Raw genomic sequence first — 26,349 nt, 5'->3', positions numbered from 1 at the left:
CAAAACTCTAAGCTCTAATCATAAATGTTAAGGCTCAACAAGATTAAGTAACAGTTGTATTACCTGTCAACCTGCTGTGTATATGCAGCAGTAACTAGATACTGTCAGAGAATACAAAGGTTTTTTGATTGAATTGGTGCTTTCAGTATGCATACAGTGCCTGCTATCTCCTAGCATCTTAATACTCTAGAGTCCATGAACTTTCAAAAGTCAACCTTCTTTTTCCAAGTCACGAGGGAATCTAATGATACACTCGTGCACAATTCCTCCTGTTTTGTCTTCCTTTCAAAAGCCAGTAGTGTTTGAAGCAGAACCTATAAAATTTGAAATTTCTAGTGCTCCAAAAATATTGCTAAAAGTTGAGATCCCTAACAAATAAAAAACAAAAAATCCAGGTTTTGAAACAGAACTTCTGTGTTCCTGTAAAGGGTCAAAACTAGCATTTTGAAAGGGGCTGAAGTTTCCAAATGAAAAATAAAAAGATTTCAGTATATCGAGTACTTTTTTCATTAGAAAAGTGAAACTTTAGTATCACATCCAGATCTTAAATTTGGCACACCTGCTATTTAGAACATAATACCTACCATCATCCACTGTTTTTATTTAAAAATACTCTCACATGAGTATATTTAGTAAAGTCTTCAGTCTTCAATTGATTAAAAAAATTTTTTAAAAACTATCTTCTTAACTGGTGTCACTCCAATAAATTCAATTTTAAAATGGTCTAAAAACTTTTAAAAACTGTGTATTTTCTGTCCACTGACATATACTTTAAATATATTTCCATCTATGAAGCTTTCAACCTAATTTTTTACCTAACTTTTTTAACCGAATGATGTCAGTGTACTGAAAATATGCAGAAGTTTGACAATGTGTAGAAAGTCAACTATATAAATATATATTGAAATTTTAGTAAAGGTTTGGATGATTTGGCATATCTAACTTTGACACTATGTAGGAAGTATTTCTGTTTAAATCCTAATTAATCATTTTTATTTTTCTTTTATAGTTAAATAAATCAACTTATTGATCCTGTCAAGAAAAATGTTATTTTGTTTAACATTTTAAATGTTAATTAATAATGCATTTGTTAAAATACTCCTAGAAAGTCATCACCCAACCAGGCAAGATGAAAGCTAAAGTATGGAGTTAATTTAAAAAATTAAAAGAAGTAATAACTATGTTTAACTTTTACCTAAACAAATGACTACTTTTAACTTAAACTTTTAACAATTATATTTTTAAAGGGGCCAGTTATACTGGAAGAAAATTATTCTCTTTAATGCAACCATTGAAAGCAGCATTTTCAACTAGAGAGCCTGATTTTCATAACATTTTTATATTTAATAGCTTATTTTCTAGGACTTCAACCTAATAAACTTGATATGCTTCCTAATTTTAACACTGCCTTGAAGTTTAAACACATCATTTACTTTTTCTAAGATTCTTATGTTTCTGTTTTTACTTACATGATATTATAAATTATATTCACTTTATATTGCCATGCATTATAACAGCATCACAGAAGAAAGAAGAAATCTAAAGGTAAGAAAGCAGACAAACTAATCAAGTTTATAATCATCTTGTTTTAGCTCCTACCTGCAATGAACTGCTTGTTTTTTCGAGGAGACCGTGGTTGTCGTTGGTATAGGTCACTTGATCTATATAGGTCAATGGTCCCCATGCTTAACAGTACTGTCTTCTGTATAAAATCCACCACAGCCAACCCATTGCAGTTCCCAAATGCAACTCTGAGAGAAAAAAAATGCAACTAGAATGTATCACACCAACCATTATTATTTTTGCCTTTGAATTAAAAATAAGATTATGGGAAAGTAATGCTATAGGGTTGGGGCTGTCAGGCAGTAACTGGAGCAAATCAAAGGATACTGTGCCTTTACATAGGATTGGCTGACCTTATATAATAGCCATAGTATAATTTTTCACATAAAAATATAATTGATCTCAGTATGATTATGAGCACTACAAAAGATGGGAATGACCTGTACATGCATTTTATCATGTAAATAGTAATTAGCTATTCTGCTCCTTAACTTTGTCTTATATTTTTGCAGAAGAATCATGTAGCATCTTTTGGCCATGCACTGGGAAACAGGTCAAGAAATGCCACATTTTTAAAAGCTACAGATGCTTAGATATGTAATTAGGTGCCTTTCTGAAATAAAATTATAAATTATTAGGCTCCAAATTAGTTATCTAAGGATAACTAAGGATATTTTAACACAAAATATTATATATAAAAATTCATATCTCTAAAAAGTTTTGACACTGTAATAGTTATAAACAGATATAAATTTCATTTACAAAAGATTAAAATTTTCCTACTTCTTTGCTCTTTATTTGGCCCACTTATGAAAAGACAAAGACCATTGACTAATTTTAAAACTAAATCTCCTGAGAAATTTAAACTGTTTTTGTACACAGTCATTTTGATCACTTCAACCATTAGGCATAAAATAATTCCATTTTTTCTCAATTTATAGCATGACTTCCAGCTGAAAAATTGTAAATCTGTATTTTTTGCTTCCCTAAACATATGTTAAATAGACACTAGTTGTATCAATGCTGTTTTGCTTATTTTATATAACTACCGCATTGCTTTATTTTTTAGATTAAATCTGGTTGGCAAATCATCTGCTTATTCTGGATCTAGTTCTTTCCACTCCTTACACCACCTTCCTTACAACAAATTAAAAGTTCTAGGATTCAAGTGAATAGATGATTTGCTATTTCACACAGAGCTTTATATCTTCCAGTAAGACAGATTTTGGAAACTGGAAAAAGAATTGTTATAAAAGATAAAAGACCCCATATCAATTATTTCATAAGCTGTTTGACTTTGAGAAAAATTAATGAATCTTGCTAGGCCTGTTTAGTTTCTTTATAATGAGAATTATAATACTAGATTTATCTAGTTTATAGGACCTTTAGGAACATCAAATCAGCAATTTGTTAATATACTTTGAAAAATTTCCACACAGAATTGATCTCAATATTATTATAACTAAATGCAATGTTATATATATTACATATTATAGTAAGTCACTATGTTTATACTTTTATGTTAAAATATAGTTAATTACTTCTGCCTATAAATATGATACAGTTCCCAAATGTAGTAATACTGACAGGGGGAAAAAAAGGCAATTAGAATGTATGATCCCAACCAAAATAATAATAATAATAATTTTTTAATCCTTATCCAAAAATATGTTTATTGATTTTAGAGAGAGGAAGGGAGAGAGAGAGAAACATCAATTAGTTGCCTCCCATATATTCTCTGACCAGGAATCAAACCCACTATCTTTTGGTGTATGAGACAGCACTCTGACCAACTGAGCCATCCAGCCATAGCCAAAATAATTATTTTTATCTATGAATAAAAAATAAAAATACTGGAGTGATGTCAGCATGATGGCAGAGTGAGAAAACCTCTTGGTTTCTCCCTTTGAAGTTATCAGTTGGATAACTATAATTCAACAAATGATTCCATGCTCAACAATACACATATCTGAGAGATCTGCACATTGAGGCATCTAAAGGTAGGTGTGTTGAAGTAAGCAGGGAAAAGATGGAGACAAAGGCCACAACACAGTGCTAGATTCACTATGGCCCCACCTGATGCACTAGCAATGAAAGGTCAGGGTGAAGCCCTTATCAGCAGCTCAGAGAGGAACAGAGACAGCATTCTGGCCTGAGTGGCTAACACATTGTGGCTGAGCTCACTGATAGGGGAGGATATATGGTTAAAAGGTCTGGCAGCCTCAGTCTGGCAGCTCCCATTACCAGAGAAAAAAATGACACATATGCACAAATGCCTCCCCATTCCTGTCACCCACCCAGTACCAGGTGATGCAGTAGCAGTGGAGGTATTGAGTTGTAGCCCTTTCAACAGACTGGAAAGAGCTAAAGGAACAGAAACATCATTCCAGCTAGTTGCAGTGGAAGAAACTAAGCTGCATCATGTGAATCCACCCCTCCCTGTCCAACTCTTTCCTCATCCATCACGGCAGCTGAGACACCTCAGATAGTACAGCATTGACTCCATTAGAAAGAGGAATATAAGAATAATGGATATACCACAAGGAGAGGAAAACAGAGAGCCTATTCAAACAAATAATTGATGAGAACTTCCCAAACCATTGAAAAGAGTTGGAACTTTGAATCCAAGAAGCTCATAGAACACCTAATTACCTGAATGCAAAGAGATCTTCTCTAAGATACATTATATAAAAAACTGTCAAAAGTTAATGACAAAAAAATTCTCAAGACATCCAGAAATAGGGGCCAGAGAGGACTGTAACCTATAAAGAAATGCCCAGTGGATTATCATTGAATTTTTCAGCAGAAGCCTTATGAGCTAGAAAAACATGAAATCAAATATGTAAGTATTTAAAGAAAGAAATCAACATCCAAGAATAATATATCCAGCAAAGTTATCCTTTAGACATGAAGGAGAAATAAAGCTTTTTTTCACACAAAAGCAGAGAGACTTTACCACCACAAGACCTTCACTACAAGAAGTGTTGAAAGAAGCTATTTTATCTGAAACAAACAAAAAACACAAAAATAAAAGAGAATATAATGAAAAAGAATATAAAACTATATGATAACAGACAGAAGCTGGAAATTACAACTCTATTTAAGAATAGAGTATTAAACAGTTATAACATAAAGATTAAAGGAGAAAAAAGCATTTTAAAAGTTAAAGGGGGTAAAAGGATTTTTAAAAGGTTATAAATTCTGGAATTAAAAAATGAATATACAGAATTAAAAAAGAAATAATTTTTAACAAAAACATAAAAAGGAGAAGAAAAGCAATGAACTTGTACAGGTGGCTGGAGTTAAGGTGCACTCAGATGAAGAGGGACTATTATATGTATAAAACTATCCATTATGTAGACCTAACAGTAATTGCAAAACAAATATCTAGAACAGAGACACCTATATATTAAAAAAACACAGAAAACTGTATTTGAACAATAATTAAATAAGTTAAAAAAAACAATAGAGAACAAAAATCACAGACTACCACCAAACTAAAATAGCAGACAAAAACATAGGGAAAAGGAAAACAATGGAGATACAGAGCAACCACACACACACACAAAAGATAAAATGGCTACATTATGTCCTCATTTATCAATAGTTACCATAAATGTAAATGGACTGAACTCACTAACAAAAAGGCAGAGAGTAGTGGGATGGATTAAGAGACAAAAGCCATTTACATGTTGCCTTTAAAACACTATTTCAGATAAGAGACAAACATAGATTCAAAGTGAAGGAGTAGAAAATGATACTAAAAAAATGGCATTTAAGAAGACAGTGGCAAGTTGTTGCAGAGTAAGAGGAACTTTCTTCCACCTCCTCCCAGAACCAAACAGGAAATAAAACTAAAGAGCGGGACAGCCACCCAAAATAAAAAACCAAAGGCTACCTGAAAAAGAGACTTATATCAAAGAAAAGCCAGAAATCAACTAGAGACCAATAGGAAAAGTGGTACAGTGAGAGGGGATGAGCTTATGACACAGCTGTGGGAGCTTCCCCAAGAAGAGAGAAACCTGAACCTCGCACTAGGCTCCCAAGCATGCAGCAACAGTGCCCGGGCTCAGCTGCCCTTGTTGTAAGTATCCAGTGGTGAAAGGCCACAGGGTTTGTTTCTGCTGGGGAGACATCCTGCTGGACACAGAGCCACTATATTTTTTTTCTTAAAGGGACCTAGGCACAGGTTTTGAATTTGCAGCCACTCACTTTGGGCTCCAGCAAAGGGAGGGCAGTGTGGACATGAGCAACATGAGGAGAGTCTGGAGTGGGAGATGTTGGGGAGAGACATGAGGGAAAGGCTGTAGGGATTTCTGTGCCAGGATATACCTCAGTGCTGCAGCAGCCATCTTTCCTGAGAAGAGAAAGCTCCCCCGCAGGAAAAAACAGTTACCCTACCCTGTGGGATACTGCTTGCCCCAGACTGCATCTCTTTCTCTTTGTTTGTTTTGTGTCATCTTGTTTTGTTTTGCTTTTTATCTTCTTTTTTTCTTCCATACTGCATTTTACCTCTGCTGAGAAGAGAGCAACATATGCAGATGCATGGGTTGTCAGAGACTGGCTTTAGGGCCCAGACATGCCATACACTTTCCCAGGAACCAGACTGGTAGGTACCCCTCCCAGTACAGACATAGAAACACCCTCCTGGTTTCCTGTTTCCTGCAGACCAAAACTCTGGGCTCTGGAGGCCCTACCCACCAGCCTACTAGGGCTGCCCAGCCAAGCTCAAGGCAGTAATCTGTAACAGACTCAGACAAGTGGCTCAGGAATACACTCACCATCTTCACTGAAGTCTGAAATGCATCTCTTGTGGGAGAACCACACACCTCCCCTGAATCCACCAGAAGATCTCTCAGAAGGAGTCTGGTCAGCAACTAGTCTAAGACTCACAGCAGGCTGGCAGGCAGGGGTGGGGCATGTGGTGCCTTGGAACACTTACTGACCAGTATCCTGGACCCAATGCTGATAAAAGCCAGCTCTGCAGCACAGCATGGCCTAACCTGTGTGCAGCCAATCCCAGAGGAAACACCTACAAATTGTGAGTTGCTTGTAGCTTCAAACAGGCTGCTGAGGGCTAGACATGGATAGCACCTGACACTGACTTACACCAGCTTCGGACATCAGAGCTATATCCAAAGGGAGAACCCAGCAGGCAGCCACTAAATTCTGCTGAGACAAATTCCACTTTGTTCTTTTTCGCTATGTTTGTTATTTTTTCTTTTTCATAACCTTATTATTTTTCATTTTCTTCTATTTTTGTTGTTTCTTTTATATCTCTTACTTTACTCATCTTTGCTTACTCCATTTTCTCCTTTTCTTATTTTTGTTATTCTTTCTCTTTCTTTGTCCCCTTTTCCCATTGTCCTCTTTCTATTGATTACTTGAATTAGTCCTCTTCCTTTTCACCTCTCATAATAGAGACTCTAAAAAATAATTCTAAAGATCATGAAACCAGGAGTTCGTACTTTGAAAAGATAAACAAAACTGATGAACCTTTAACTACATTCATCAAGAAAAAAAGAGGCCCTGGCTGGTGTAGCTCAGTGGATTGAGCGCGGGCCTGCGAACCAGACAATTGCGGTTTGATTCCCAGTCAGGGCACATACCAGGGTTGCAGGCCAGTTCCCTGCAGGCCAGTTCCCAGCAGGGGACACACGAAAGGCAACCACACATTGATGTTTCTCTCCCTCTCCCTTTCCCTTCCCCTCTAAAGATAAATAAATATAAAAATAAAATAAAAAAAAGAAAAAAAGAGAGAGGATGCAAATAAATAAAATGAGAAATGAAGGAGCAGAACTAATAACTGATACCACAGAAATATTGTACTAACAAGAAGCAGTGCAAGGCTGTTAATTACAAAGGACTGTCATCAAATACTATGAACAACTATATGGCAAGAAATTGGACAACCTGGGCAAAATGGATACATTTCTAGAAACACACAATCTTCCAAAACTGAATCAGGAGAAGCAAAAAATCTAAATAGAACAATAACAACTAGGGAGACTGAAGCAATAATCAAAAAACTCTCAGCAAACAAAAGTCCTGGACTGGATGGCTCTGAAGGCTTCACAGTGAATTTTATCAATGATTCAAAGATGAGCTAACCCCTATCCTTCTCAAATTATTCCAAAAAATTCAAGAAGAGGGAAGACTTCCAAACTTTTTATAAGGCCAGTACTATCCTAATTCGAAAACCAGGTAAAGGCACAACAAAGAAAGAAAATTATAGGTCAATATACTGACGAACAAAGATGCTAAAATTGTCAAAAATCATTATCAAACAGGATCCAGTAATATATTAAAAAATCATACACCATTATCAAGTGGGAGTTAATCCAGGGTTGTAAGACTGGTACAATATTCACAAATCAATAAATATGGTATACCACATAAACAAAATGGAAGATAAAAACCACATGATCATATTAATAGATGCAGAAAAAAACATTTGATACAATCCAGTACCCATTTATGATAAAAGTCATTCAGTGCAAATAGAGGGAGCATACCAAAACATAATAAGGGCCATATACAAATCAATAAATATGATATACCACATAAACAAAATGGAAGATAAATGATCATATTAATAGATGCAGGAAAAACATTTGATAAAAATCATTCAGTGCAAATAGAAGGAGCATACAAAACATAATAAAAGCCCCACACAAGAAACCTACTGCCAAACTCAAACTCAATGGGCAAAAACTAAAAGTATTTTCCTTAAGATCAGGAATAAGAGGGGTGTCAGCTTACACTATGCTTATTCAACATATTGGAGGTCCTAGTTACAGTGGTCAGACAAGAAGAAATAGAGGGCATCCAAATTGGAAAGGAGAAGGTAATACAATTATTATTTTCAGATAACATGATATTGTACATAGAAAACCTTATAGACTCCAGGAAAAAAAACTATACAATGTAATAAATTAATTTGGCAATGCATTGGCATACAAAGTCATTATTCAAAAATTGTTGGCATTTTTATACTTCGATAATGAATTATAAGAAAGAGAAACTAAGAAAACATTCCCATTTACTATTGCAACAAAAAAAGTATTAGGGAAAAATTTAATCAAGGAGAGTAAAAGACCTATACTTGGAAAACTATAGGACACTAAAGAAAGAAATTGCAGAAGATGCAAATAAGTGGTATTCATGAATACCCTATTCATGAATTTGAAGAATTAATATCATTAAAATGTCCATACTACCCAAAGTAATCTACAGATTCAATGCAATTCCTATTAAGATATCAATGGCATATAGCACAAATCTAGAACAAATATTCCAAAAATGAATATGGAATCAAAAAAGACCCTGAATAGCCTGAGCACTCTTAAGAAAGTAGAACAAAGTTAGAAGGATCACAATACCTGATATCTAACTATTCTACAAAGCTACTGTAATCAAAACAGTGTGGTAATGGCATAAGAACAGGCATATAGATAAATAGAACAAAAAGAGAGCCCACAAAGATACCATGTCTTCATAGTCAATTAATATTTCACAAAAGAATCAAGAGCATACAATGTAGTAAACACAGCTTCTTCAATAAATGGTATTGGGAGAACTGGACTGGTACAAGCAAAAAAAAAAAAATTGAAACTAGACCAGCATCATATACCACATACCAGAATAAACTCAAAATGGACAAAAGACTTAAACATAAGTTGTGATACCATGAAAGTCCTAGAGGAAAACATAAGCAGTTATAATTTGAATATCTTACATATCAAAATTTTTGTCAATATATCTCTCAGGGCAAGGAAAACAGAAGAAAAAATAAATAAATAGGATTACTTCAAATTAAAAAGCTTCTGCACAGGTAAGGAAACCATCAAAATAAAAAGGTATTCATTGTATGGGAGAATATATTTGCCAACAATACATTGAACAAGGGTTTAATCCCCAAAATATATAAAGAACTCATATAACTCAACAGCAGGAAGACAAACAATTTGACCAAAAAATGGGCAAAGGACCTGAATAGACACTTTTCCAAGGAGGACACACAGATGGTCCATAGACATATGACAAGATACTCAATATCCCTAGCCATCAAAGAGATACAAATTAAAACCACAATGAGATATCACTTCATGCCTGCCCAAATGGGTATCATTAATAAATCAACAAACAGCAAGGGCTGGAGAGGGTGTGAAGAAAAGGTAACCCTAGTGCACTGTGGTTAGGAATACAGACTAGTGCAGCCACAATGGAAAACAGTATGGAGTTTCCTCAAAAAACTACAAATGGAACTGCCTTTGCTCAGTGATTCCATTGCTGTGAATATACCTTAAGAATCCCAAAACACAGCTCAAAAGAACTTATGTACCCCTATGTTCACAACGCTATTTACAATAGCCAATATTTGGAAACAGCCTAAGTGCCCAGTAGTAGATGAGTGGATAAGAAAACTGTAGTACATTTATACAATACAATACTATGCAGCAGTAAAAAAGAAATTCTTACCTTTTATGAGAGCATGGATGGAACTGGAGACACTATGCTAAGTGAAATGAGCCAGTCAGTGAAAGACAAATATCATATGATCTTACTTATAAGTGGAATCTAATGAACAAAGTGAACTAATGAGCAAAATAGAACTAGAGGCATAAAAACAGAGAACAGATTGACAGCTGTAAGAGGAGATGGAGGAGGTGGGGACTGTTTGAAAGAAGGTGAAGGGATTAGCCAAAGGACATACATGCATGAATCATGGCCATGGACAATGGTGTTAGGATTGTCTGTGGGAGTGTGAGTCAGGCTGTCTGGAGGGGGTCAAAGGGGGAAAAATTGGGACAACTGTAATAGCATAACAATAAAATATTTACATTAAAAATGGCATTTAGAGAGTAGTAGGTGTAGATAAAATACATTTCAAGATAAAAAAAGTATAGCAAGAGACAAAGATGGACTTTTTATAATAATAGAGGACAATTTATCAACAAGAAATAACACTCATTGATATGTATGCACCCAACTTGAAAACACCAAAATATATAAAGCAATTACTAACAGTCCTAAAGGGAGAGACAGACAAAAATACAATTATAGTAGGATATGTGAATATACCATTAAAATCAATAGATAAACCATCCAAACATAAAATGAATAAGGAAATATGAGCCTTACTGACGTATTAAACCAAACTGACAAAATAGATAGTATAGAGCTTTGCATCCCAAAACAATAGCATATACATTCTCCTCAAGTGAATACGGAATATTCTTAAGGAATGAATATATGTTGGAGCACACAATTATCCTTAATAATTTAAGATTAAAATAATAGCAAGTATATTTTCTGACTACAACAATATGATACTGAGAATTATGTACAAGAAGAAAGTTGGCAAAAGCACAACGATGTGAAGATTAAACAACATGTTATTGAACAACCACTGGGTCAAAGAAGAAATAAAGGGACATCAAAATGAAATAAAGTAGAGATAAATGAAAGTGACAATAAAACATAACAAAATTTGGGGGATGTTGCAAAAGCAGTACTAAGAGAGGAGTTGATAGCATTAAAGGCCTACCTTGAGAAACAAAAACCTTAAACAATCTAACATTTCACCTTAAAGAACTAGGGGGGGAAAAGAACCCCAAAGTCAGTAGAAGGAAGATAATAAATAAAATAGAGAAAACAATACAATAGGAAAAATTAATGAAACAAACAGCTTGTTCTTTAGAAAAATAAACAAAATGACAAGCCCCTGACTAGACGCATAATGGAAAACTAAAGAGAAGTTACAAGTTACCACAAAAATACAAAGGGTTGTACAACAATACTATGATAGATTTTATGCCACCAAATTCAATTACCTAGAAGAAATGTACAAATTCTTAGAAATTTATAACTTTCCTAGACTAAATTATGAAGAATTGGAACACTTAAATGGATAAGAAAATTCAAACAGGTATAAAATCTCCACAAAAACAGAAGTCCAAGACCAGATGGCTTCTTTGGTGAATTTAAGTAAACATTCAAAAAAAGATTTAATATACCTATTCTCCAAACTCTTTGAAACAATTGAAGAAGAGGTATTCTTCTTCCTAATTAATTTTATGAGGACAACATTACCCTGATTCCAAAATCAGGCAAGGACAAAACACAAAAGAAATTTTAAAGCCAATATCTCTGATAAGCAAAGAGGCAAAAATCCTTAAAAAATAATAGCAAATTTAATACAATACGTTAAAATGATATACATCACGATGACATGAGGTTCATTCCAGAAATGCAAGAATGATTCAACATATGCAAATCTATGTGGTAGACCACATTAACAAAATAAAAAATAAAAATCATATCAATCGATACAGAAAAAGCATTTGGAAAAAATCAATATTTATGATTAAAATACTCGATAAAATGATTAGAAAGAATTTCAATGTAACAAATGCCATATATGACACACCCTCAGCTAATATCATGTTCAATGGTGAAAAGCTGAAAGCTTTGCCCCTTAGATCAGGAATAAGACAGGGTGCCTATTTTCACCATTGCTATTCAATGTAGTATTCAAAGTCCTAGCCAGAGCAATCAGGCAAGGGGAGGAAGTGAAAGGAATCCAAACTGGAAATAAGGAAGTAAAACTCTCACTATTTGCAGATGACATAGGAAATCCTAAATACTCCACAAAAGACGATTAGAAACAATAAACAAAGTTCAGGATATAAAATATTAATGTCCAAATGTTGCTTTCCTATGTACTAACAATGAAATATCAGAAAGAGAAATGAAGATAACACTTATCCATTTGCAACAGCAATGAAGGGATAAAATACCTACAAATTTAACAAAGGAAGTGCAGTAGTACCTATGTGCTGAAAACTATAAGACATTGTTGAAAGAAATTGTAAACACAAAGAAAGATATTCCACATTCATAAATTGAAAGAACTAACATGGTTTAAATGGCCATATTACCTAAAACAAGATGCAGATTTAATGCAACCCCAGAAACATTTTTCTAAAAAATAGTACATTAAATCCTCAAATTTGTATAAAATCACAAAAGACCCTGAATAGTCAAAAGTAGTCTTGTGAAAGAAAGAACAAAGCTGCAAGTATCATACTCCCTGACTTCACATTATACCTCAATAAACTAAATAATGTGGTATCGGCAGAAAAAATCAGATATACAGACCAATGAAACAGAATTGAGAGTCCAGATAAATCCACATATATAGGCTACTAATTTTCAACAAAGGAACCAAAAGCATACAATGGAGAAAGGAAAGCTGCTTCAATGTATGATGTTGGAAAAATTGAAAAACCACCTCCAAGAAATTGAAACTAAACTGCTACGTGACACTACATACAATGATTAACTCAAAAATGGATTAAAGACTTGACTTACTGAAAAAAAAAAAAAAGACTTGACTTAAAGATGAATTGGTAAAATACATTGAGGAAAACAAAGGTACTTAATTTATGGACCTTAATCTCAGAAAGGTTTTTGTGAAGTTCATCCCAAAGTTAAGAGAAGTAAAAGCAAAACTAAATGAATGGGACTACATCAAACAAAAAATCTTCTGCACAGCAAAAGAAACCATCAATAAAACAAACAAAAAAGACACCTGAATGGATGAAGATATTGCAAATTAAACATCCAATAGGGGGCTAATTTCCAAAGTACATAAATAACTCATACCATACAACATATTAAAACCAAATAATCAAATTTAAAAATGGGCACAGGTCATGAACAGACTTTTTTTCCATGATATACAAAATGGCTGAAAAATATATGAAAAGGGGACTAAATGGTAATGAAAAAATACAATAAAGATTAAATTAAGAAAATAAAGAAAAATGGCTAAACCTCACTAGCTATAAGGGAAATGCAAATCAAAATCACAATGATACTACCTCACAGCTGTTATACTTAATGGCTATTATCAATACGACAAGAAATAACAAGTGTTGGAGAAAATGTGGAGAAAAGAAACCCTTGTACACTGGTGGTTGGAATGTAAATTGGTGGAGACTCTATGAAAACTAGTATGGAGTTTCCTAAAAAACATAAAGAAAGGAGCTATCATATATTATCAGAAGGAAAGGGGGATGAGGGAAACATGAAGATGGAGTCATATATACAGTGATTGAAAGAAACTACATTTTGGGTGGTGGACACACAGTGGAATATACAGATAATGTATTATGAAACTGCGCCTGAAATTTACATAATGTTACTAACCAATGTTACCCCAATAAACTTAATTAAAAAATAAAAACAATGTATTGTGAGGTTTCTAACAGGTACATGTAAGGTATGTAACAGGTAAAATATATGACAACAGTACTAAGAAAAGAAGGAAAAATAGAAGTATACTGTTATAAAGTTCTCACAGTATGTGTGAGGTGGTATAATGCTACATATATACTTATTCATTATATAAATTAAACATATATAGTAAATGGTTGAGCCAGCCATAAAAAATTTAAGTTTTTTAAATTAAAATTAAAAAATTAAATACTAAGAAAATAGATGAGACAAAATAGAATCACTAAAAGTTCCACAACTTTTTAGTGACACTAACTTTACTTTAGTTCTGATAATCCACTACCATCGGACCAGCCAAGTTACACAACTTTTTAAAAGGCTGGGAGAAAGGGGCAGACAACAAATGCAACAAATAGATAAACAAATAGAAAATATGTCCATTAAATCCAGCCATATGGATAATCACATTTAGGTAAATGGTCTAAGCATTCTAATTAAGGGAACAGGTTGCCTGAGTGGATAGAAACTCAGCTGTTGCCTGCAATAATTCCACTTTAAATACAAATTAATAAGATGGGAATATAGTAACATGAAAGTATTCATTAAAAATGGCTGAAGTGGTTATATTAATGCAATATTAATACAAAATATATTTCAAAGAAAAATTTTAAGGGATAAATTTGGAGAATTGTTGAGGCTAATTCATCAAAATTAGCCTCAGGGCTAATCCCTCCCCCCAGAGGGGAGAGGGAAGGGAACTTAAGGGGAAAAATGGGGAGGGATTTTGAGGAATAAGTATGAAAGACACAGGGATGAGGACTGGGGGGGGGGGGGAATGGGAGGGAGGTGGGGGAAGGGGGGGCTGGGATGGGAGAAATAGACAAAAAAAATGTACTTGGAAAATAACTACATAAAAAATGATAAAAAAAAGAAACTATAGCAATCATCTAATCACAGAACTTGAAAATACATTGAAAAATACTTAGAATTGAAAAAAGAGACAAATCTACAATTCAGATCAAGAATGTAAACATTCAATAATTGCTAGAATAATCAGAGACAATCAGTAAGGATATAAGTTTTGATAACATTATGGATTTCCTTGACTAAACTGAAATTTGTAGAACTCTCCATCTAATATTCATAATATCATTAATATTAGGAAATACTCTGGCATTAATTTAAAATATATGTAGAAATTATATATACTAAAACATAAAATATTGTTGAGGGCAATGAAAGAAAATTTGAATGAATAAAGAGATTTACCTCAATTAATGGTCAGAACACAATGTTGTTAATTTTCTCCAAATTCATCTACAAAGTCAAAATATTTCAAACAAATTTCCACCAGACATCTTTTTTGTTTAAGACATTGAAAATATGATTCTATAGATATAGAAATGTAATATATCTAGAATAGCCCACACAGTTGTTTTTTAATGAATATTTTTTATGTTGTTCAATGACAGTTGTCCCAATTTTCCCAACATTACTCTCTGCCACCCTATATACCCTTACCTCCTGCATTCAATCCTTTACTCCCCACCCCACATTTTCTTTGTCCAGGGATCCTTTACACATTTTCCTTGATGACCCTTCCCCATATTTGCCCCATTATCCACCTCCCTGCTCCCCTCTGGTTGCTATCAGTTTAGTTTGTTCTTTATTTCCATGTCTCTGATTATATTTTGCTCATTTGTTTGTTTTGTTGATTAGGTTCCATTTATGGGTGAGATCATGTATTTGTCTTTCATCACCTGGATTATTTCACCTAGCATAATGCTCTCCAGTTCCCTCTATACTGTCATGAAGGGTAGAAGTTCCTTCTTTCTTTCTGCTGCACAGTATTCCATTGTGTAAATGTACCACAGTTTTTTGATCCACTCATTTATTGATGGGCAGTTAGACTGCTCTCAAAACTTGACTATTAAAAAATGCGCTGCTAGGAACATTGGGGTGCATAGGTTCTTTTGAACTGGTGGTTTTAATTTGCATCTCTCTCATAGCTAGTGATGCTGAACATCCTTTCATATGTCCATGGGCCCTCTGTATGTCCTCCTTGGAGAAGTGTCTGTTCAGGTCCTTTGCCCATTTTTTAATTGTGTTGTCTTCCTGGTGTGGAGTCATATAAATGCTTAATATATTTTGGATATCAAACCTTTGTCTGAAGTATCATTGGCAATTATGTTTTCCCATACGGTTGGTTCCCTTTTCATTTTGCTGATGTGTTCTTTAGCTGTGCAGAAGTTTTTTAATTTGATGAAGTCCTATTTGTTTATTCTTTCCTTTATGTCCCTTGTTCTAGGGGGAATATTGATGAAAATATTGCTACATGGAATATCTGAGATTTTCCTCCCTATGATCTCCTCTAGGACTTTTAGGGTGTTGCAACTTATATTTAAGTCTTTTATCCACCCTGAGTTTATTTTTGTGGATGGTGTAAGTTGGTGGGTTCAGTTGCATTTTTTTTGCATGTAGCTGTCCAGATCTCCCAGCACCATTAGTTCAAAGGGTTATTTTTATTCCATTATATGCTTCTGCCCCCTTTGTTGAATATTAATTGCCTATAGAGACATGGGTTTATTTCTGAGCTCTCTATTCCGTTCCATTGATCTGTGTCTGTTCTTATGCCAGTACCAGACTGTTTTGATTACAGTGGCCTTGTAGTATAGTTTTATATCAGGCATTGTGATTCCTCCTACTTTGTTCTTCTTTCTCAACATTGCTGCAGCTATTCAGGGTTGTTTATGGTTCCACATAAATTTTTGAGATATTTATTCTATATTTGTGAAACATGTCATTGACAGTTTAATAAGGATTGAGTTGAATCTATAAATTGCTCTGGGCAGTAGGGACATTTTGATGATGTTAATTCTTCCAATCCATGAACACAGTATATGCTTCCACTTATTTGTGTCTTCTTTAGTTTCTTTCTTCAGTGTTTTATAGTTTTCTGAGTACAGGTCTTTTATCTCCTTGGTAAAGTTTATTCCTAGGACTTTATTTTTCTTGTTGCTATATCAAACAGGATTTTTTCCTAATTTCTGTTTCTGATATTTCATTGTTGGTGTACAAAAATGCCTTTGATTCTAGAAAATTGACTTTGTATCCCACTGCTTTGCCAACTTCACTTATTAGGTCAAGTAGTTTTTTCGTATAGTCTGTAGGGTTTTCTAAGACACTATTATGTCATCTGCAAACAATGACACTTTGACTTCCTCCTTAAAAAGTTGGATGCCTTTTATTTCTTTTTCTTGTCTGAACACTGGCTAGAACTTCCAATACTATATTGAATAGAAGTGGTGAAAGTGGACATACTCGTCTTGTTCCTGATATTAGTGGGAAAGCTTTTAGTTTTTGCCCTTTGAATGTGATGTTGGCTGTAGGTTTCTCATATGTGGTCTTTACTATGTTGAGGTATGCTCCTTTTACTCCCACTTAGTTCACACAGTTGTGAAAAAACAAGAAGAAAGCTTGAGCATTTGCACTATATAATTTCAAAAACTACTTTATCTAAAGCTATAGGAATCCAGACAGGCTTTAATGAAATAAAGATAAATATAAATAATAATGAAACAAAAGAGTGTCTATCAAAAAACACACCTAAGTAAATGGTCAACTGACATTTAATAAAAGTGCTATGGCAGTTGGGTGGAAAGAACATCTTTTCAATAAATGATGGTGAAACAATTTGATATCCCTAAGTGAGAAAAGAGTCTTAACTTTTTCTTCCATGATATACAAAAATCAACTTAAAATGAATCAGGAGTAAATGACAGTAACTTGGCTTGGGCAGTTAAGTAGGACATAAAAAAAACCAAAGTTTAAAATAAAAGATCAATAACCTCCATGATATCAAAATTAAATCATTTTGCTCTACTGAAGATTCCATTAACAAAATAAAAGGCAATCTATTGACTAGAGAAACCACTTGTAAAATACATATCTTATTCAGAATATTCAAGGCACTCTGAATAATAATAAGTTAAAAGAAATGAGTAGGCAAAAGATTTTACCGAACAAGATGTACAAATGTGAATAAAGCCCTTAAAAATGCAGGACATCATTTGTCACCAAAAAATATGTACATTAAAACCACATTTAGATACCACTGAATCCACAAGAATGGATTATATTAAAACTACTGACAACATCAAGTGATGACAAGTATGTGGAAAAACTTAAACCCTCACACATTGCTGATAGAAATGCAAAATGATCACCTATTTATAAAACAGTTTGCCTCTAGCCCTGGCTGGTATAGCTCAGTGGATTGAGCGTGGGCCTGTGAACCAGAGTATCACTGTTTGATTCCCAGTCAGGGCACATGCCTGGGTTGCAGGCCAGTTCCCAGCAAGGGACACATGAGAGGCAACCATACATTGATACTTCTCTCCCTATCTCCTTTCCTTCTTCTCTAAAAATAAATAAATAAAATCTTAAAAAAAAAACCACTTTGCCTCTGTCTTACAAACACATATTTATGATATAACCCAGTAATTCCACTCATTTATCTGAGGAAATGCAAACAAATGTTACATAAAGACATGTACCTGAATGCTAATAGCAGTTTTATTTATACTAGCCTCAAAGTAAAACCACACACATTTCCATCAAATGGTAAATGGATAAACACATTTTTATATCAACATAGTAAAATGTTATAAGGCAATAAACAGGAACAACCCATTGATACATACAAAAAGAATGAATCACAAAAGCATTATACTAAGTATAAGAGAAACAAAATAATTTATGCTTCTATTTATATAAAATCATAGTAAATATAAATTATAGTCATAGAAAGCAAATCAGTATGATTATACTGAGAGGTGATAAATAAATGCAAAGAGCACAAGGGAACCTTATGAGATGATGGGTACTTTTTATATCTTTAGTTTGTTGGTGGTCACATAACATATTTGTCAAAACTCATTGCATACTTAACATTGTTTAGTTATATTTTGTATATATCACACCTCAATAAAGTTATTTTAACTTTAATTAAATTCTAACCAAAAAGGCAGTCTACAAGAATTATAGTGAGAATCATAAAACATAATCGTAAGTGTTCTAGAGAGAAAGAGACAGAGAATAATAAGTAAAGGAAAGATTTAAAAAATTGGATAGTTTGGTTACCCTACCTGAGAGATAAAATGTTATCATCGAGAGAAAGAAAGTGATTTTTTTTCTGCCAATATCTTGGTAAGGAAATTCAAAGGAAAACAACCAACAAAGAGATATTTTCAAGATTTGGGATTTATAATAAAAATAACTAATTTTTATTAATCCTTTCTTTGCTTCTTTAATTATCACCTATAAAGTATATTTCATGCCAAAATTAGTTCTGCTTAATTATACAAGAGTTGATAAACTTTTGTATTTATAAGTATAAAATGTACTTGAATATGAAAATTAATGTAATTTGCTTACTTGGAAAGGAAATTAAAAGTCTAGAATATAAAATCTCTGAATCTCTACATAGTCCTGTTCTACTTGCATTTAGAAACAATGTTAATATCAAAGTACTTATATAAATATAAATATAAAAGAAGTGAAAGTCAAATATTTTAAAACTACATTTCTTTTTGTATCTTTAAATATGTCAGTGCTTTAGTACCCATTAACTGGTTTGTGAAAAACTAAAACACAGCATATCTATAAAATAGAATACTATTTATCAATACATTATGACCAAGTGTTCATTTATCCCAGAATGCAATAATAGTTTATATTTCAAAATTAATCAGAATAATTCACTAGAGTAACAAAAATGAAGGAAAAAAAACAATCATCTTAGTTGACTAGTACAAGGATTTGATTGAATCTATAAACCATTTATGATAAAAATTATCAACAAATTAAATTTAAAGGAAGTCTTTGAGAAATCTACAGCTAATGATATTCTTAATGGTGAAAAAAAATGAATACTTTCCCTGTAACCTTGGGAACAAAGCAAAGTGTTCATTCTTACCATATCTATTCAACATTAAACGTTCTAACCAGTGCAGTATGGCAAGAAAGAAGATATAATGCATGAAAAATCAAAAGTAGAACTAACTTCTATTCATAGAGACATGATTGTCTATGGAGAAAATTTTAAAGAAACCATATGCAATTATGAGATCAATAAGGTTAGGGATATAAGTTAAATATACAAAAATACTAATTTTCTAATTAAAAAATGGACAAAGGACCTGAATAGACACATCTCCCAGGAGGACATACAGACAGCCCATGGACACATGAAAAAATGTACATCACTAGCCACTAGAGAGATGCAGATTAAAACTGCAATGAGATACCACTTCACACCAGTCAAAATGGCCATCATTAACAAATCAATAAACAAGTGCGGGCAAGGTTATGGAGAAAAGGGAACTCTAGTACACTGTTGGTGGGAGAGCAGACTGGTGCGGCCACTGTGGAAAACAGTATGGAATTTCCTCAAAACACTAAAGACGGAACTGCCTTTTGACCCAGCATTTCCACTGCTGGGATTATACCCTAAGAATCCTGAATCACCAATTCAAAAGAACCCATGCATCCTAATGTTCATAGCAGCACAATTTACAATAGCCAAGTGCTGGAAGCAACCTAAGTGCCCATCAGTAAATGAATGGATCAAAAAACTGGTACATTTACACAATGAAATACTACACAGCAGAAAGAAACAAGGAACACCTACCCTTCATGACAGCATGGATGGTACTGGAGAGCAGTATGCTAAGTGAAATAAGCTAGGTGGTGAAAGACAAATATCACATGAGCTCGCCTATAAATGGAACCTAATCAACAAAACAAATTAGCACAATATAACCAGAGACATGGAAATAAAGAACAAACTGACTTACCAAAGGGGAGAGGGGGATAAAGAAGGAAAGAAGGGGAAGGGGCAAACAAAGGAACACAAATAGAGAACTCATAGGCATGGACAATGGGGAGGGCATTGACTGTAGGAGTAGGGGGGTGAGGTAGTGGTGAGCAATGGAGCAATGTCCTGGAAAAAGGCAGGACAACTGTAAATGAACAACAATAAATTTAAAAAAAACACTAGTGTTTCTAAATACCAGTAGTGAAGAATTGGATAATGAATTTCTGCCTACTACCTATAATAGTACCAACATATATGAAATATTTAGAATAAATGTAACAAAGCACAAGCCAAGCATAAGAAAGCATAACACTGCCAGACATCATATTGCCAGGCATAAGAAAGCATGACACTGCCTTAACCATGAGAATATACTATGCCTGCACTATGCCATCTGACTCTCAACTGGTGTGTTGTTCCATGGAGAAGAAAAAGAACAGGGGAGAGTTGGTGCTTCTCCAGTTTCAGCTTCTTGGTTACAGGATCAAAGTAAGGAATTAAAGGCTTAATTTTGGCTCATTGTTGTATTAATCAGCTACTCTGACACCTAACAGCTAAGCTTTCTCCCTAGCTCAGCTCTGTTCCTGGCAGGAATTCAGAAAGACCTAGAATAGCCAAAATATTGTTGCAAAAGTAGAGCAAAGTTGAAGGCCTTATGTCACCTGATTTGAAGACTTACCACAAAGCTACACTAATTAAGACAGTGTGGTATTGGCATAAGAAAAACCATAGACTTATGCATCAGAGCAGAGATTCCAGAAATAGACCTTAGGTTGATATTTGACAACCATAACAAAAGAGTTCTGTGGGGAACAGAGGGTCTTTGTATCAAATGACTCTGGTGTACTGAATATATGTGAAATAAAAAACCATCACACATTATACTCAGAAATTAATTTGAGATTGATCATAGACCTAAACAAAAATGCTACATTTATAAAACCCAAACAAAATAAAAAACAAACAAACCAAAAATACTGGGGTAGGCAGAGATTTCTTATAAAGAACACAAGAAGCAATAAATATTTAAAAAACTGATAAGCTACTTTGAAATTAAAATATCCACCTAAAAGAGCACCATTAAAAATGGATTGGTAAGCCACAAATTTGGGGGGAAATATTAGCACTGCCTATAATTAACAAAGGGACTTGAATACAGAATTTATTTTTAAAAACTCTTGCATTCAATAATAAAAAGAAAAACAATTTAAAAGATATGAACAGGCAGTTCAAATCAACAGTCAAGAAAAAGATGTTCAACATCATTAATCATCAGAAAAATGCAAACAAAAAGCACAATGTGATACTATTTTAGATCTTTCAGAAAAACAAAATTGAGACTTACAACACCAAATGCATTGGTGAAGATGTAGAATAACTAGATGTTCGCATATTGCTGGATGGAAAGTAAACTATATAATCACTTAGAAAAACTTCAGGATAGTATAAAAATTAAAAATACACTTATTCTATGATTCTAATCCTAGGTATTCACCAATGGAAATAAAAATATTGAATAGATGCACCCAAAAATATTCTGAGAATGTTCACAGAAGCTTTATTTATAACAGCCTCCAAAAAGAAATAACCCAAGTGTACATTAAAAGGAGAATATATTGATATATTGGTAAGTGTCCAAGCAATAAAAGGATTAGACATTCTTTTATGCACATACCTATGCACATGTATGTATATATTTTATTAGTTGAAGAATGTTATTTAGAAAACAGGACTTCCGGTAAAGATGGAGGCATAAGTAGACATGGCTCATCTCCTCACACAACCACATCAAAACTATAACTAAAATATAGAATAACCATCACTCAGAACCATCAGAAATCGAGTTGAATGGAAGTCTTACAACTACAGAATTAAAGAAGCCACATCCATCTAGACTGGTAGGAAGAGCGGAGATGCAGAACAGACTGACCCCACATCCATTGTAGTAGATAACATTAGGAAGGGAGCCTCAGTCCCACACTAGGCCCACCAGCCCCGGAGTGCCGGTGCCAAAAAGATAAGTCCCTATAACTTCTGGCTGCAAAAACCCACAGGGACTGAGTTGGTGGAAGAAATTTCTGGAGTACCAAGCATCTACTCTTAACAAGCCCACACAGGAACTTAGACTCACTCCCTCTGAGCTCCAGCACCAGTGTAGCAGCTTGAAAAGCACCTGTGGCATAGTGGGAGGACTGAAGTGTTTGGCATCAAGGCAAAAGCTGGGGGACAGCTAGGGGTGGGCAGAGGCCATTGTCCCTATTCTGAGCCCTCCTCTCATAGAACCACACAGCCGTCAGGCTATTGCCTATCTGAAACTCCAAATAGGTAGGTATAGAATAGCCATGGGGATGTAAAGTGTAGACAAAGAACTTATATGAATGACCCACAGACATAAACGACAGTATGGGGATTGCCTCAGGGACTGAGATGGGCTGAGTGGAGGGGGGCAAAGAGGAAAAAATTGGGACAACTAGAATAGCATAATCAATAAATATAATAAAAAAGAAACCATGCCATGGCCGGTGTAGCTCAGTGGATTGAGTGCAGGCTTGCAAACCAAAGGATCACGGTTCAATTCCCAGTCAGGGCACATACCTGGGTTTCAGGCCAGTTCCCAGCAGGGAATGCACAATAGGCAACTATACATTGATATTTCTCTCCCTCTCTCCTTCCCTCCCCCCTTTAAAGATAAATAAATGAAATCTTAAAAAAAACAGTATCTGGCACAAATGTATGTATATATACACAAATATATATGTGCATACATATATGCACACACATTCATAAATACATAAACATACATAAATAATATGTGTATTTGTGTGTGTGTGTGTATGCCAGACACTGGTTTCTAAATAACATCCTCCAGTAAAAGTAACCACAATTCCTTATAGAAAAGTGGATTTCAGGGCTAGAATAAGGAATTTATAAGATAAGCATGAAATATCATGTGGCACCAAAAAATAAGGAAGTTATGCTCTCTAACTAGTAAAACACTAATTGATAAATATAGAGGGTATACAGGACTTACAAAATCACCAGTAAGTGCTAAAACTGATGGGTGAATCTTTGATGAGGAAGATGTTTACATAATCTCATATTCTCCCCAGAAATTAATTTACAAAGGGAAATAGTTACTTTATAATGGAGAAATCCAGTGGGTATCCCTTTAACCAAGCAATCAAAATTAGCACTAGTTAGTGCTAATGTTAAGATAAATCATTATGTTCCTTTTAATATAATAAACTAAGGAAGACACTACTTTCTGTGGTATACTGTCAAAATGTTTAATTCTAATCACAAGGAAATATCAGACAAACTCAAATTGAGGTACATTAAACCAAATAAATGGTCTTTACCTTGAAAATATGAAGATTTAAAAAAACACCAAATAAATGTGGAGAAAATATCCCAGATTAAAGGAGATTAATAAATAAAAATTAAAAACATTTAAGATTTTAGATTTGATTCTGTTTGGGAAAAACAGTATAAATGACATTATTGAGACAAATGTAGAAATTGAGTATGTTCTGTGGATGCATAGTACTTAATCAATGTAGAATTTATTTATTTTTAATATTTTCTTAGAGAGAGGGTAAGGGAGGGAGGAAGAGAAGGAGAGAAATATTGATGCAAGAGAGAAACATTAACTGGTTGCCTTTCATACCCTCCCCAGCTGGGAACCTTTCATTTTGTGATATAGCACCCATCCCACTGAACCACACCGGCTGGGACCAATGGAGAATTTCTTGATGTTAATAAATGTCCTATGCTTATGATGTAAAAAATGTCCCTGTTCTTAAGAAACACACACTAAAATAGTAAAATCAATTTTCAACTCTTAAATTTGCTGTATTATTTTTCCAAGTTCAGGGAAAAACAGTTTTTTATTAAAAGCCCAATGTTTACATGCCCCCCCAAAGTATTAAGACACTAGATTTCAAATGTTCTTATAAGCATCTCTATTTTTTCAAAGGTTTTCTAAACAAAAATAAGAGCTCTGTAATATATCTCTGACTACACACTCAAGTGGCAAATAAAGCAATTCAAGCTTTAAGGGTCTCACAAACTACCATAAACAAATTCCCAAAATTTTTTCATAAATAACAATAATGCACTGCTATTTGGTAGACAATTCTCCATGAATATTTCCCCATTTTACCCTATTTGGGTCCTCTTAGAAAAGCATTACAGCCAAGATAATAATGTCTGTATAAGAAGACATCCCGGGATAGCAAAGTTTAGAGGCAGCTCTCTCCCTGTAGACATTTTAGGACAGCAAAGGTAAAGCCCTCTCTCTTCTGGTAGACGCTGTGCTCACCTTCTCCCATGACCACATCTAAATTACAGCTAAGTTACAGGACATCCATGACTGACAATTACCTGAAAAATAGCTGAACACAAGCCCTATAACTAAGGATGTACAGACAAAGCCACAACCAAACTGGAAGGTAGGGTGGAGATGTAGAAAGGGCAGGTCTCACTAGTATGGTGTGGTGATTAAGAATCAGGAAGGATCTGAGCTGTGAAGGTTCCCCAGAGGAACAAAGAGTCCCAGCCTTATACCCAGCTTCCAAGTCCAGGGCAGAAGTGCAGGGAAGAGAAGTCCCCATAATATCTGGCTGTGAAAACAGGAAGGGCTTGCATCCAAGTGAGTCAGAGGGTACTGGTGTCCCAGGCATTTCTTTTGAGGGACCTATGCACAGACTAGTTCTTTCACTTACTCTAGACCCCAGAGCAGAGACATCAGCTTAAAAAGCACTGGGAACACATGGGAAAAAAATGAACTGACTAGCTTCAGTGTGAGGGTTGGAGGGGCAGCTATCAACATGGAAAATAGCACTGGCAGGTGCTATGATTCCTTTGTTGAGCCCTTCCCCAAATAAGCTGGCAGGCACAGGCTGGCATCAAATCTGAACTCTTCATTAATCTCGCTAATGCTATTTGCTCTACCCTGATGATTCTCTGAGACCCTGCCCCACCCAATTTGTACACCTGGCCTCAGCTACTTCCAGTTGCTTTTCTACAAGCAGCCTGCCTTGACTCATGCTGCAAAGTTTACTAAAATCTCTCAGGGCCACACACTCAAACAGCCACTGGCTGAACTCGGCATGCCCTGTACTTCTTTCTTAACTACCCAGACCTAGCCAAAGTGGCAACCTGTCTCAACTTGGATTGTAACTCCCATCAGAAAGCCCCAAGACTGGCATAAACTGTGGCCAGTGCTGGACTGGAAAGAGCTTCAACTAAGTGGCTGACAAACCCAGCATAAGTAGAGGCTGTCCTCAGCTCACATTGTGTAGCCCATAAATGGATTCCAAGCCTGGCACTAGTGGCAGCTAGCCTCAGCTGGCAGCATACCCTCTCCCAAGTGCCTCCAAGTCCAGCACAAATGGCAACCAAATTCAGATCACTTCGTAGTTCCCCAACAGGCAGCCCCAAGCCAGCCATAAAGGGTGATTGAACTTGACCTGAAAAAGAGGCACTCCCAAAAGGGTCAATTTAGAACTAATTTACTAGGTGGCTGGCTTCAGACCACACTAGAGTGCCCTCCAAATGGCTCCAAAGAACTGATTTGATTAGCATCAGAGCACTGCTAACTCAACTTACACTCTGTGAAGTCAACCCCTACATACAGACTGTGTTCTGTAGTCATAGCCACTAGT

General features: G+C 34.7%; 1 protein-coding gene across 3 annotated transcripts in view; it reads right to left on the bottom strand.

The window, feature by feature from the left end:
• The window catches only part of STXBP5L (syntaxin binding protein 5L), a 348,094-nt gene that overhangs the window by 110,004 nt on the left and 211,741 nt on the right, over positions 1-26,349 (bottom strand). For all 3 annotated transcript variants that reach the window (XM_053663152.1, XM_053663154.1, XM_053663153.1), the window contains exon 19: positions 1,600-1,751. In XM_053663152.1, the coding sequence (XP_053519127.1) occupies positions 1,600-1,751 (152 nt within the window). The remainder of the gene's footprint in view (positions 1-1,599; positions 1,752-26,349) is intronic.

This window comes from Artibeus jamaicensis, unplaced genomic scaffold, assembly GCF_021234435.1.
Source record: "Artibeus jamaicensis isolate MK-2021 breed Jamaican fruit bat unplaced genomic scaffold, CSHL_Jam_final contig_3126, whole genome shotgun sequence".
NCBI classification, from domain to species: Eukaryota; Metazoa; Chordata; class Mammalia; order Chiroptera; family Phyllostomidae; genus Artibeus; species Artibeus jamaicensis.
The sequence above is the reverse complement of the archived record's forward strand: the minus strand, read 5'-3'. Positions and strand labels throughout refer to the sequence as shown.